The sequence below is a fragment of the Chaetura pelagica genome, unplaced genomic scaffold (genome assembly GCF_000747805.2).
Source record: "Chaetura pelagica isolate M959 unplaced genomic scaffold, ChaPel_1.0 scaffold104, whole genome shotgun sequence".
NCBI lineage: Eukaryota > Metazoa > Chordata > Aves > Apodiformes > Apodidae > Chaetura > Chaetura pelagica.
In genome coordinates this window covers 6,785,940-6,799,205 of record NW_009953786.1, presented here as the reverse complement: position 1 = coordinate 6,799,205, position 13,266 = coordinate 6,785,940, and the positions used below count along the sequence as shown (strand labels likewise).

The following is a 13,266-nucleotide window of genomic DNA, read 5'->3' as shown; positions in this document are numbered from 1 at the left end:
GGCGGGGCAGCCGACCCTTCCTCCAGGGGGCTGCAGCACGGGCCGGTGTGAGCGCCTTCCCGCCCGGGCAGCTCCGCTTCCCCGCGGCTGCCACATCATCAGCCCCGCCGGGATCCAGCGGGCTGTGCTGCCGGGGCTGCTTCTGAGCAGTACCTGCCACCCACCCGCAGCCTGCTCGGTCATAAAGGTTTTCATTTTAAAAGTACTTATTTGCAGACTTGTACGCTTAAAACTTTAGCAGATAAAATCACTGTTGCTGGTTAAGTACTGCACGTGGTTCATTTTCCTTTCTAAAGACACTTGGGAGGGCAAGGTTGTATTTGGCTGCTTCTAGCTGTGACTGACAATCCTGAAATCCTTGGATATACTTACCCTGCTCAAGGGTTCTTACTCCCCATGAAAGTTTTCAAATACTATTTATTTTAAATGTGTCCACGTGGCAATTAAATCTTTTTCAGGCTTGTGTAAATCCCATTCATTTCTACTCTTTCATTTTTCAAAAATGTTAGCTTCTTTAAAAAAACGAAACCTGTGGTTTTGTGTATGTGTTTTAATAGTTTGCAGCCTAGCTTGCACGTGCTCTAAACTGCAAACAGACAGAACTTTGTCCTATGGGCAACATCTGTATTAATTATGTCTGCCCAATGTTTGAATGTATGAGACTCTGCTCCATAAAGCAAACAGGCAAGGAACTTGCCTTGGAGCCTTGCTCTGGAGTCATGCTCTAGGTCAGGTTTTTTTTCTTACCATTGTTCTGGTCTATTGAACATATGGATATAGTAGTATCTTATATTGAGGAGGTTATACTGAAAAAATAAATAATTTTAACTTCCTTTTGTATTAAAACTTGAATGAAAATAAATGCAAAGCTAGTGACTTTTTATCTACCTGTGAAAATGTATGTTCTGATACCAGCAGATGAAAAGGACTTGCTAATCATGAATTAAAATTATTAGTCTTGGAAGAAACAGTACTCAGTTTTCTGACAATATCAATATGTTTTATGGTCACATTTGTAAGGACAAGGTATTATAAAGTGGTTATATGTTAGAAAATTAAACAGTAGCTTTCAAGGCAAGTTGGTTGCCCTCTACAATTTTGAAGCAAGCAGTATGAATGCTGAACTTTCTTGTTATTCATCTGTAAGCATTTTGGTTTTGAACTCACTGGCACATAAATGAGTAGTTCAGAAAGTTGTTAGAGAAGGAAGGATGAAAGATCAACACAGACAATCATTTGAATGTGAGGCTTTTTCAACTGAGGCTTCAAAACACCATATTTGACAGATTTCTAAGAAATTCTTCAAACATTAGTTTGAAAATTGAATTACATTGTCAGTTTTCTGCTGATTATCTAGACATTAAAAAGAATTTCTTGTGTTTGCATTTTGGTTTTATAGGTTCAGGTTTATTAGTTGCAGCTCAAGATGCTACAGAAGATGAGGAAGCTGTGGAAGATACAGTAGTTGAAGATGAAGATGATGAAGCTGAAGTTGAAGAAGATGAGCCAACAGACTTGGTAATTGTACATGATTGTTACATCATGAGTTAGACCAAAAGTGCTTGAAGCTAGAAAATTCATATGTATTTAAATATGAGTTTAATAACATTGCTGTTTCCGAGTCTGGTATAAGTTGTGTTCAGTTTGAAGTTTCAGAAGGATTTCTCTGTTCTTCCTAAATTACTAGTTGAAAATCACACTGGGGCAGCCCCATTTCTGATTACTAAAGCTGCAGTTCACAAAAAAGAACACCAGGTGAGAGAACCGGCTTCTTATGGGAGCCCCTTGTAGTTCCTTTCCAGCTTAAGCTTCATCTCAGTAAACTAAGAAGGACATTTGGGTATGGGGCTACTTCGTTGTGGCTGCTTTGGTGTTCATGTTCAAGAGGCAGCAGAGAGCTACTGATCCGGTAGGCTATCCACTGCTTCAAGGGATTGTTCAAGCAGTGGAATCAAGCAATCTAACATGAAAGCAGTTAGTGCAGACAGTTCAAAATGGGGTCAGCCTTTTTTTTTATTTGGGGAAGGTGTTGATCCCATGATCCCCATGTGGAGAATAAGTCTGTAACACTTGCATTTACTACATTAAAAAGTGAATAATCACAAAGGTGAGCTTGAGCAGGTGAATACATGAACTTACTTAGTTCCAGCAGTCTAACCTTTTCCAGACAGACAGACATAACACTTAAGTCATTAAAACTGAATTAAAAGCTCACTTCCTCTGTAGTGAAGGTAACTTGTTTGCCTGATGGTTGCCTATCATTGTGGAAATGCTTGTTTTTAAATAGAAATAGCTTAGATGTGAACACTTAACGTTTGGATTCTATTCATTTCCTTCCAGCCTTAAACAACAGACTTTACTGTTGCTTTTAGACTTAAAGAGCTAAATGCAATTTAGCTACAGCTAAATGCAGTTCAGATTAGTCACTGTCAAATATAACAAGTAGAAGGATAAGTACTGAAAATGCTAATCAAACCTACAGGTAGAGCAGACTGTGCTAATCCTGCAGCAGCAAGAATTGATACTTGTGCTTGTCATTGTTACGTGCTTTGACACATGGGATTCTTGTGGAACGAGCATGGTCTTTGCTTCACTGTTTGTTATAGGATTATTCAAAAAAGTCTCTTGTCTTAGACAGAAGAAAAAGAGGAAGAAGACTTATCAGGAGAACCGAAAGCCTCACCTAGTGCTGATACAACCATCTTATTTGTGAAAGGTGAAGGTAAGAGTCCTGTGCTAATCTACCATCTTATCAACATATGCATAAAACAGCAATGGTCTAAAATAAACCCAGAATCTGTTCTAGATCCCCTGTGTTAAGAACAGGCTAGGTGTGGTGTATGAAGTTTCTAATGGTTAATTTTTTGTGTGTGTGTTTTAGACTTTCCAGCAAACAACATTGTAAAGTTTCTGGTGGGCTTCACTAATAAGGGGACAGAGGATTTCATTGTGGAGTCTCTCGATGCCTCTTTCCGGTATCCTCAAGACTACCAGTTTTATATCCAGAACTTCACAGCTCTCCCTTTGAACACAGTGGTTCCACCACAGAGGCAAGCCACGTTTGAGTACTCATTCATCCCTGCCGAGCCTATGGGTGGTCGTCCTTTTGGACTAGTTATCAATCTCAACTACAGAGATGTAAACGTAAGCCTCATGTTGTGATTTCATTTTAATCTTCCTAGTTGATGTGGAAATACCAGGAAGGAGCTGCTTAGTCAAGCTACTACCTCTTCAGACAGTGAATGGTCTTTGTGGTTTTTAAGCAAATCAGTAGATATGTAAGCATGGCAAGTGACTGTGTTTCATGACGGTACACCATGCATACTGAGTTCAGTAGATGTTGGACTTAAGTTACATCAGCAGTGGAAATTAGAATGCCATAGAACTGTGTAGCAGTGGGTACTACTTATTTAAAACCAAAAATCTAAGTTTTCTTTAGGGTAGCTTTAATTTCACTGTGCTTTTCAAATTGGGCTTTTCTAACAAACATAGTCAGCCTGAATCCCATCTGCAAACAACTTTGAGCAAAGAAATGGCCAGTAGTGGCAGTCTGGGGGGAGGCTATCCAAAAGCATAAATGGGATAAAAATAGCAGATTCTTTTCTCTTTTAGTGCAGGTCAAAGTTTAATGGGCCTCTGTACCTTAGAGTTTTGATTATTTTTTTTTCTTATAAAAACTCTTTGTATATAATATTTAATGTTATAAGAAATAACATTTTGAGGGCAAGATGTGACTTTTCATGCTGATATCATGACTGGTCTTTGAACTTGGACCAAAGACTTTGTGCTTCTGTATGTTGAATCAAACTTGCACTACTTATAAACTTAATCAAATCTTGTGCAGGAGTTACTACTTTCTAGAGTTATTCCAAGAATGTGAAAAAAGATAAACATTTGTATAGGCATTCAGAAATTAATTTAAAATGTTATATGGAAACTTTGTTACAGGGCAATGTGTTTCAAGATGCTGTCTTCAATCAAACTGTTACAATTATTGAAAAAGAAGATGGGCTGGATGGAGAAACGTAAGGAGCCTGGAGAGTCAAGTTTAGTTGGTACACAGGTTATTGAGGATGCCCATGAGAATAGTTCTTGTTTCCTCATTTTATTGAATGTTAGGTCTGCTGTGTTTTGCTGATGGTGTAGCAGACATTTGACTTGAACAATGTTGGTAGACTGAGAACATGAGCTTTTTCCCAAAATGTAAGTTAATACAAGGGATTTTCAGGATTGGCAGTATGTCCATGAGCAGTTTACCCATCTGCTTTGGCGTGGAGGGCTTAAGCCTGGAATAGGCCCTGATGTTATACAGCTACATAGCAATTCAAAGCTCTTGAGGTCTTTTTTTGCCACTAGGCTTTTTCCTAAGAGTTAGGGGTGCAGGGGGCCCATAGTACTGGGCTGCATCTTTTACTGTGAAGACTGGAATAAGTTGCTTCTGGAACACTCCAGTATAATCTGAGATTGCACAAACTGGAAGACGTATATGGAATATGAGGTAGAGGAACTTGCACTCATTCTTTGTTGCACTAACCCCTGCCTGTAGCAGGTATCTTCCAGGAGTGTTGTTTTTCTGTCTTGAAGACTAAGTACATCTGACACACCTTGTATGTTGCAAGCATATGCTGTCCTGATATGCTTTTAAATATTATAACACTGGAGTGGAATTTTAAGAGAACTTACGAGTTAAAAATAATCTTTAGAAATGCCTGTAGACAATGCTGAATGTTTGAATTCTCTTGTCATGAGTAGAAATTGCCTTTTAAAAAAAGTCAGCCAAGAGAAATCTCTCTTGCATTAATTGATATTTCTCAAATATAATAGTATTAATGAAAGAAAAATTGGTCATGTGAAGATATGTGATGCTCTGATAAAGGAGCTCTCAAAAGCAAATTATTAGAACCAGTTAAAGTTCATGTCCTGTGAATAGATAATTACTCTAGAACAAGAATACTCAAGTCTCTTCTGTAGTTTAACTTAATTTCCTTTGTTCCCAAAATCTGAGTTGAGATACTCAATGAGGAATTGATTCTTTACCTGTAAACCCCTGTCTGCTCCCCAGATAAATTTTAGATATAATTTGTGTTCATCCCTCTCTTAAGTATCAAGAGGCATTTCAGGTAGAATTCTTCAAGACAAACCAAACTGCACAGATGTAAAGAAGTGATTGTTTGCACAGGTAGAATTCTAACTATGGTACACAGAGCAAGATAAGCAAGGCCTGTTGCAAATAAATTAGTATCCTAGCAGTACTTGCTTTGCAGTAGCATGCTAAAAACATGTAAGGGATTTTTTTTTCAGGGTTTTGTAAGTGGTTAAAGCTGTCAAAAAATAATTATTACCTGTGACCCAATGTCTTGAAAGATGATACTGTGAAAGAGTTCTTTCATTTCCTAAATTTCAAGAATTTATAGCAGTTTCCTAGCTTACATGGCATTTTGAAAATGGTGTGTTTTTTCAGAATTAAGGTTAGGGTTACAGTTTCTAAAATTGAAGTCAGAGTAGTTACTTAATATTTGTTAGCACTTCATTGTTTGTCTTTTTTTCCCCATCAAACTCCTACAAAAGTTCTTGGGAAAGATCAAATGGGCATGTGGCCAAATCCAGGCATAGTTTCTATGCCTCTTTGCAAACTCTCTTAACCACTTTAGATTTTTAGTTAATGGCTTCTTAAATTGTTTTTTAAAGGATCTTCATGTACATGTTCCTTGCTGGACTTGGTCTGCTTGTCATTGTTGGCCTACATCAGTTACTAGAATCTAGGAAGGTGAGTAGTGTATTTTGTTTAAATATTTGTTAATACAAGACCTTACTGGTATGAAGAGAAGGCAATTCAGTAATCACTTCTGGCATACAATGGTACAGGTAGAACTTCAGAAGATTTCTAGCTAAGACCCTAGAGATTACTAGGGAAAGCTGAGAGTTGTTAAAAAAATGTTTGGGATTGGAGAAGTTCAGATTGCTTATGAGATGCTCTTTGGCACCACCCTGAAGTGGTTGAATTGGAAGCTTTGATACCTTCCAGTCACTGGATGTGTGCAGCTACTGATTCAATACTTGCTGGGTAGAATTTCTTCATGCTCTCTATTTATATCTATTAGTTTAATCTGGGTCAAACACTTGGGAAAACAGCTGTCTTGTCGTTTATTTAGTTCTTATCAATGCTTTGCCATAATGCTGATTAGGGTGTTCTGGATTCCATTTATAAAGCTGTAGCAGCTAAGGGTTTGTTGGTGCAAGTGGTCTGGCAAGTAAAAGCTGTTGAAGGCTGAGGTTTCATCTGCATGCAATGCATAAATTATGTCTTTGTGCAGTCTGGCTTGCAGTTCTTTTAAAGTAGCTTCCCTTGGGAAGAAGCATGATTATTGTGCTTTGAAATCTTATTTTGCAAGGTGACACAGGACAACACTGTGCTAATCTGAGAAAGCATAACGAAGCCTGTGATCACAAGGTGTGATTAGTGATTGGCCATTTTTCGTAATGGGTATAATGAACTTGCCCTTGCGTGAAGTCTTGGTATCTTTGTGTGGAATGCATGTTGCAAGGCATTAGAGGTGGCAATGCTGAGGTTGAGGGAATTAATTGATAATGGTAAAAGAGCAAAGCTAAGCTACAAAGACTGCTTAAATACATTGACTAGCCATGAGCTTGCAGTGGTTTCACTGAGACAATTCATTAAATATAGCATCTAATACTTGTGCTAACAAAACTTTTTTGTTCCACAATCTTTCATCTTGAATTTTCAGAGGAAAAGACCAGTACAGAAAGTAGAGATGGGAACATCAAATCAGAACGATGTTGATATGAGCTGGATTCCTCAAGAAACTTTAAATCAAATAAGTAAGTAGTCTGTCTTTGACAAACTAGAGCATAAGAAAATTAGCTGTAACTGAATAAGTAGTTGGTACCAATTTCTGAGAATAGCATACATCTCTTCTAGGAGTAAAAGATCGTCTAAAGCACTATGCTTTATTATTAAACTATTACATTAGCAGCCTATTCTTGTATAGAACAAATTTCACTGGTTGATATAAAAATGACTATCAGTGATTTTTAGTTTGTTCTGTAGACTTTGTTACAAAATCTCCACTCAAAACCTGGATCACAAAGGAGGTTTAAGTGTGAGAAAATACCTATAATCTCAATGTTTCTGCAGAAAGAAGTTTGTCTATCAACCAAAGTTTTAAATAAGCATTAGAAATGTGCATTAAATGAGCATTAAGGCTCAGTAGTAATCATAAATTGGTTTGGGTTGGAAGGGACCTTAAAGCTCATCTAGTTCCAGCCCCCCTGCATGGGCCAGGGACACATCCCATTAGACCAGGTTGTTCAAAGCCCCATGCAACCTGGCCTTGAACACTTCTATGGAGGGGGCAGCCACAGCTTCTCTGTACAACCTGTGCCAGTGTCTCACCACTCTCACAGTAACAAATTTCTTCCTAATACCTAATCTAAATACCCTCTCTTTCAGTTTGAAACCATTCCCCCTCATCCTATCACTACAGACCCTTGTAAAGAGTCCCTTCCCAGCTTTCCTGTAACCTCTTCAGGTACTGGAAGGCTACTATAGGATCTCCTCTGAGCCTTCTCCAGGCTGAATAACACCAACTTTCTCAGCCTGTCTTCACAGGAGAGGTGCTCCAGCCCTCTGATCATCATTGTGGCCCTTCTCTGGACTTGCTGCAGGAGCTCCATGTCCTTATTTTGTTGGGGCCTCCAGAGCTGGACACAGTGTTCCAGGTGGGGCCTCATGAGAGCAGAGGGGCAGAATAATCTCCCTGGCCCTGCTGGCCACACTTCTTTTGGTGCAGCCCAGGACACAGTTGGCTTTCTGGGCTGCAAGCGTGTGTTGCTGGTTCATGTTGAGCTTAATGACCAAAACCCCTCAATGTCATTCACAAGTCCTAAATTAGTAAGTTTTACTTGATATCTGAAATGCCAACAGGAAACCCAGTGTCTGGTTGATTTTGACAGTTTGTGTATATTTCTAACTTCTCCTGATGTTTCTTTTATTTTTGTTTTCCCATGGCTTCAGTGCAAAGTAGAAGAGGTGAGGCAAGCTCTGGTGATCTGAAGAGTGGGAGTGCTTTATGTGTTGTCCATGTGATAATTAGGCATGGATAGGAGTACAGCTTCCTGCATGCAGTGATTGATGCATGAGCAGTAAAAGATTACAGAACAGATGCATGCAACCACACAAACACATTATTATACAAACATTTGTTTTTATGTATTTGTGTGTATATATATGATTTCTGGTTATACTGTAGTAATGTGGTTTCAATACAATATTACTGAAGTAGTTATCTCCTCTGACAGTTGCCAGAACCATTTACCTAAAATGCAGATGTGTGTCTTGCCTTCTCTGCTAACTTGAAGTGTCAAGGTGATGTTAGGTGAGGGAGATGAAGGACTGATCATGGTCAATGGCTGAGGGCATCTTCTTTCAGTGAGAAACAGACCTCAGCCTTGGGTGTAGTGGTTTAATAGATTTGGCTTCCTTATTTCAGGTGAACTCCAATAATCAGTAACATTGGCTGGTGTGAGGTGAGAAAGCCTCACTTCAAACCAAGTGCACCTAGGCAAGAGTAATTTGAAAACCCTCTGCAGGATCTACCTTTACATGAAAAAGACTCCTGTTTTGATGGAACAAGCATATTCTGAGCTTTAATCAGTGTAGAAGGGCTAGAGGCCTTACCTCTGATACATTGTGCCAGGAGTTAATGACTTTTGATTCCTTCACCCTTTTTAACTCTACTAATGTTACATAGGAATAAGGACTAATGTTTTACTTCTGAAAATGTAAGCTTTTGTGTACCCTGTCTTCCAAGAGACATGAGAATGATAGTATAAAATCTAGCAAGAAAGATTGAAATGCTAACTTTTTTCCAAAGACCAAGCTGTCTTTAAATGGGTTCCAGTCCTGCAATGTTTGAGTCCCATTTGCCATTCCTTTTTTAAGCTAAATAGGTATTTATATCTAAATATATTGAAAATAGAAATGAAGTCTAGGAAAAACTGATATTTACGTTGCTCTTAATTGTGGTTTTCTTTAGCTCCAGGTTAGTTCTACCTAGACCTAAAAACTAGAATCCTTTGAAATACATGACCTTCAAGTTGTTTAGATTTTCTTGACTGTTTTATTGTTGAAGGACACTTCATACTGTACCAATTGGCTTGTAATGGCATGATGGCTGCTCCTTGTGTTTGCACATGCTCTAAACAGTGAAGTTATTTGAGATAATTTTGTTTAAAAAAAATTGCATTTTTAAGTCAACAGATACACTTGACAATAATTTCAGGTCTACCTACAAAGTATTGTAGCTTCTCTACAATGTTACAAAAATTGAAATTCTATCTACATAAGGGCCATAATCATAAAGGACAATTACAGGCATGTCTAAGTCTTAAATGTAGGGTGATGCTTCTGGCATCCAGTGATCACACAGCTAAAGCTGGGTGGCTTCCCCATATGGGATACCTGATAAAGTTGACAGATCCATAGTGAAATGTGGATACTTCCTGGAAAAGTGTGAGGTTGTTTTTTTTTTACCTATCTTGGCTGTTAAATTTGTATGAATGTGGAAATACTTCATGCAAGACAAAGCTGTCTAAAGGAGAGTCAATTACATTCTTCAGGCAGGTGATCTCAAACCAGTAATGGTCCAAATGATTCATTAACTTTCTAATACTGTAATTCTTGAACATGAAACTTCTGAACAGCAGACTATGGAGTTTCACCAGGAGATGGTACAGGGTTTGATAGTTTACTTTTTCCCCAGTAAGTGGCAAATTGAACAACCCTTACCTGTGCTGCATGTTACAGAGTAGAACATTCTTTTTTTTGCTGCCTTCTATTTAGGGTGCTAGTAGTTAGAAATCCTTAAGTTGTTTGAACTGGCATCTCTATGGGCAGTTTGGCTTGTGTTTGGGAGGGAGAAAAATATATGGTCATATTAACATCTTATCTGAAGTAGCTGTAGCAATTGATGCAATTGTCTGGTTTTGTTTTTTCTTTCTAATCTAGATAAAGCTTCACCAAGGAGGTTGCCCTACAAGAGGGCACAGAAGAGAGCAGTGGGCTCCGATGAGTAAATGTTAACTAGTACAACACTTGAACCTTTACTAATCCTGCCTGTTGGGTTTTTTGGATTGGAGTAGTGCAGAGAATCCGTATCACCATAAGGAAAATACTGCTAAACATTTGGACTGAACAAATTAACTGAACGGTGTTCATATTGCTGAAAATGCACTTCTCTTGGTTTTTTGTTAATTGGTTGGGGGGTGGGAGGAAGCAGCCATTAAGATTTGTGCTTGCGTGTGTAAGCAGTTGGTCTTAACAGAACCATGTTACCTGAAATGTGCCTTTAGAGTTCTTTGTTATGCTGGCTTGTCATCTGTACATGCTTTGAAGGATGATTCTCCTCCCCCCTAATCTGAATGTCTAGTGACTTAATCTGTCTTGATTGTATCATACCTGTATCAGAATCTGTATGCATCTTTCTTTTCCAGTAACTTGATTCTCTACAGTGTGCACACTGAAGTTGGTGTGTGGGGTCCAATTTCAGTTGCAAGGTGCTGATTGTCTAGATTTCTGCATCGTTTGCATTCTAAAGGCACAATTGGGTATAGCTGCTCATAGTGGTAGATATTGTGCTGCTGTTTTGATCTGGGCATGCAGTGACCTCAAAATCTGAACTTATCTGCATAGATGTTAGGAAAACTCTTACACAGCAGCAAAACTTGTGAAGCATGGAATTTGTGTGCTGAATTGGTATTACTACATAAATTTTTTTATACCCAACTTGTTACACTTAATTATTGAGTTGTGCCAGCAGCTTAGGTATTCTGGTTGTAGTGGTAGCTCTGCAGTGTTTACTCAAGAAATAATTGAATCAGCCAGAACTTCTCAGTAAGTTTTTGGTTCTCTCACAAAAACTAGAATGTCATGTGTATCAAAATGTGGACTTCTCTTAAAGCTTTATGTGGGGCAAGGACTTTGCATTTACTGTACACACTTGAAACTGAATTTGAAAGACCATTGGCTTTGAATAATCTTTTAAAATGGCAAACTATTTACTTTGCCCTTTGCAGTTTTTACATCTCAAACTTCTTTCCACTGGTCAGTACATTGGTCTGAGGGTTGGGTTTTTTAAATAACCTTGTCTTTCCTACTAGTAACACAGATGCATATCCATTATTAGCTACATGTTAGTTCAGTACTAAAGCAAAAGAGCTATATGCAAGCAAAATTGGATTGTCTTTTGTGGCAGGCACAGCTTATGTGGTTACCAGGTACTGAGGTATTGATCCACATCCATTGCATTCAGGAGCTTAACTTGACAGTAAAAGGAGCAGTTAATGCAGTGTCAGTTTGCTGCCATTCAGGCACTTAGACATGGCTTTACTTGTTTGCATCTCAACTGCATCTCTTCCTACATTGGAAGGGTATATGAAAGTTTGAGTTCAGGAAAAGGCAGTCATTTGAGACCTCCATTTTCTTCTCTTCCTCCCTTTCCTGATCCCCACATGTGAAAGTGCTATTTCAAATCTATGCTGGCTCTGCCAGGACTGAGCTGCTGAGCCAGTGAATGCTAAGCAATACTTGCAAGTTGTGTTGTTGACATCCAAACTCTGAAACTACCTGTACTGGCACTATTTTACTACAAAACTTCCCAGAATGAACTGGGATGCTCTTGACTCATTTTGCATGGAAAAGACAAGAATAGGAAAAGCAAGCCCAAAGAGGCTTTGCTCAACTTTGTAATAATGTAGCTAGCAGAGACAGAATGCTTTTAATAATTAGGATTGATGAGTTGTCATACAGGATACTTAGCACAGTTGAATGCTATCTTCATAAGAAGTGTCTCTGCTCAAATTGTGTGGAGCAACTGTTTGCCTTTAGTGATGTGATCTAACTGGGTCTGTGGTAGGCTTATGGGCTTATTCAAGCTTGCATTAAATCAACAAAGTGTTCATGTATTAAATGCTCTGTGAGCTAAAGCCCTATAGCTATTCCAGCACCTGGTGTACTGAACTTCTAAGTTGTCTGTAGGATTATGTCTGAGAGATGTTTTCCCTTTCTGGTAATAGGTGATCTTAAGTGGTATACTCTTAATTCTTCCCAAGATAGGAAGGTATTCTTTTCAGGGGTGATAATGAGAGCTGCTCTAGATATGGTTGAACTCCAGGAAAAGAGACAGAGGATCAGAACAGAGGATACTAGTTTATAAGATCCTAGCTTTATTCAGATAGTTTAGCTCCTGCTAATTGAGTTTTAGAGCAAATTAGGTCTTACAGTGACAAGGACTCAAGCTGAAGGACTGAAGCACTGCACAAATAAGTATTTGAAGGTTGCAGCTTTCTTTTCTGTACTCAGTGGTTAATGTCCACATACTTAAGTTCTAAGTGTGAAAGGAGAAGACAGTTTAGCAACTTGCACAGGAACTCTGAATGGGAGAGTCTGGTTGTACTGAGACTGTTCTGATAATACAACTTTGCATTCACTATCAATCGTTCATAGTTATGTTCTCAGCCAGAAGCAGTTCATAAGAACAGGGGCCAGCAGTCTGCTGCTGCTCATGACAAATGAAGTAACAGTTTGGAATTCCTTGTTAGTTTGCTATAGTTGAAATTCAGCAATAACATTCTAGTGTGTAGTGGTAATTGAACTTCAGCATCTCTTTCATTATTTCTAGGGAATAAACCGGGCTGCTACACTCAGATTCCTTCCAATGGGAGAACATAGTTGTTGCTTTATCCTGTTGGTTAACTTTTATTTTGGTACTTGAATTTTCTACTTGGTTTTTAAGCACATACATTTAGCTTAATGTCATAGGTTTGTTTCTGCATATAATTATTACTGTTATCAGCTGTGTAGGGTATAGTTTAACTTCAAGACAGAACAGTGATCCTGCCTGTCTATGCCACCCCCCCTTCCTGCGATAGCACAAGCATTTGTATATTCTAACATTCTTACCAGCCTAATTTTCATCAAGCTTGCTGAGCTGCCACGCAACTGCTCATGTGAGATTGAGGAGCAAAGACCATGAAAGATGTGTGCTAGTGTTTCTTCCATATTTGTAGAAGATACTAAGGTGGTTTTAGACCACAAATAAAATACATCCATAATGTGAAGGACCACTACCAATTCCTTTGTCACAGCCTATTAACTACTTTAAAATATTGTGAAGAGTTAATGAGTCTATACTGTAGGTAAGAAAAACTGCTTTAGAGTTCATGTCTATACCATGGTAGCAAAGTACT

The 13,266-nt window shown here is 38.5% G+C and overlaps 1 protein-coding gene across 1 annotated transcript in view; it reads left to right on the top strand.

Annotated features, from left to right (window-relative positions):
* Positions 1-10,804, top strand: part of SSR1 (signal sequence receptor, alpha) — a 15,202-nt gene extending 4,398 nt beyond the window's left edge. Inside the window, exons 2-9 of the mRNA XM_010000976.1 lie at positions 1,400-1,518; positions 2,635-2,722; positions 2,882-3,144; positions 3,949-4,025; positions 5,689-5,767; positions 6,747-6,840; positions 8,036-8,050; positions 10,028-10,804. Coding sequence (XP_009999278.1) covers positions 1,400-1,518; positions 2,635-2,722; positions 2,882-3,144; positions 3,949-4,025; positions 5,689-5,767; positions 6,747-6,840; positions 8,036-8,050; positions 10,028-10,095 — 803 coding nt within the window. The 3' untranslated portion in view covers positions 10,096-10,804. The remainder of the gene's footprint in view (positions 1-1,399; positions 1,519-2,634; positions 2,723-2,881; positions 3,145-3,948; positions 4,026-5,688; positions 5,768-6,746; positions 6,841-8,035; positions 8,051-10,027) is intronic.
* The last annotated feature ends 2,462 nt before the right edge of the window (positions 10,805-13,266 follow it).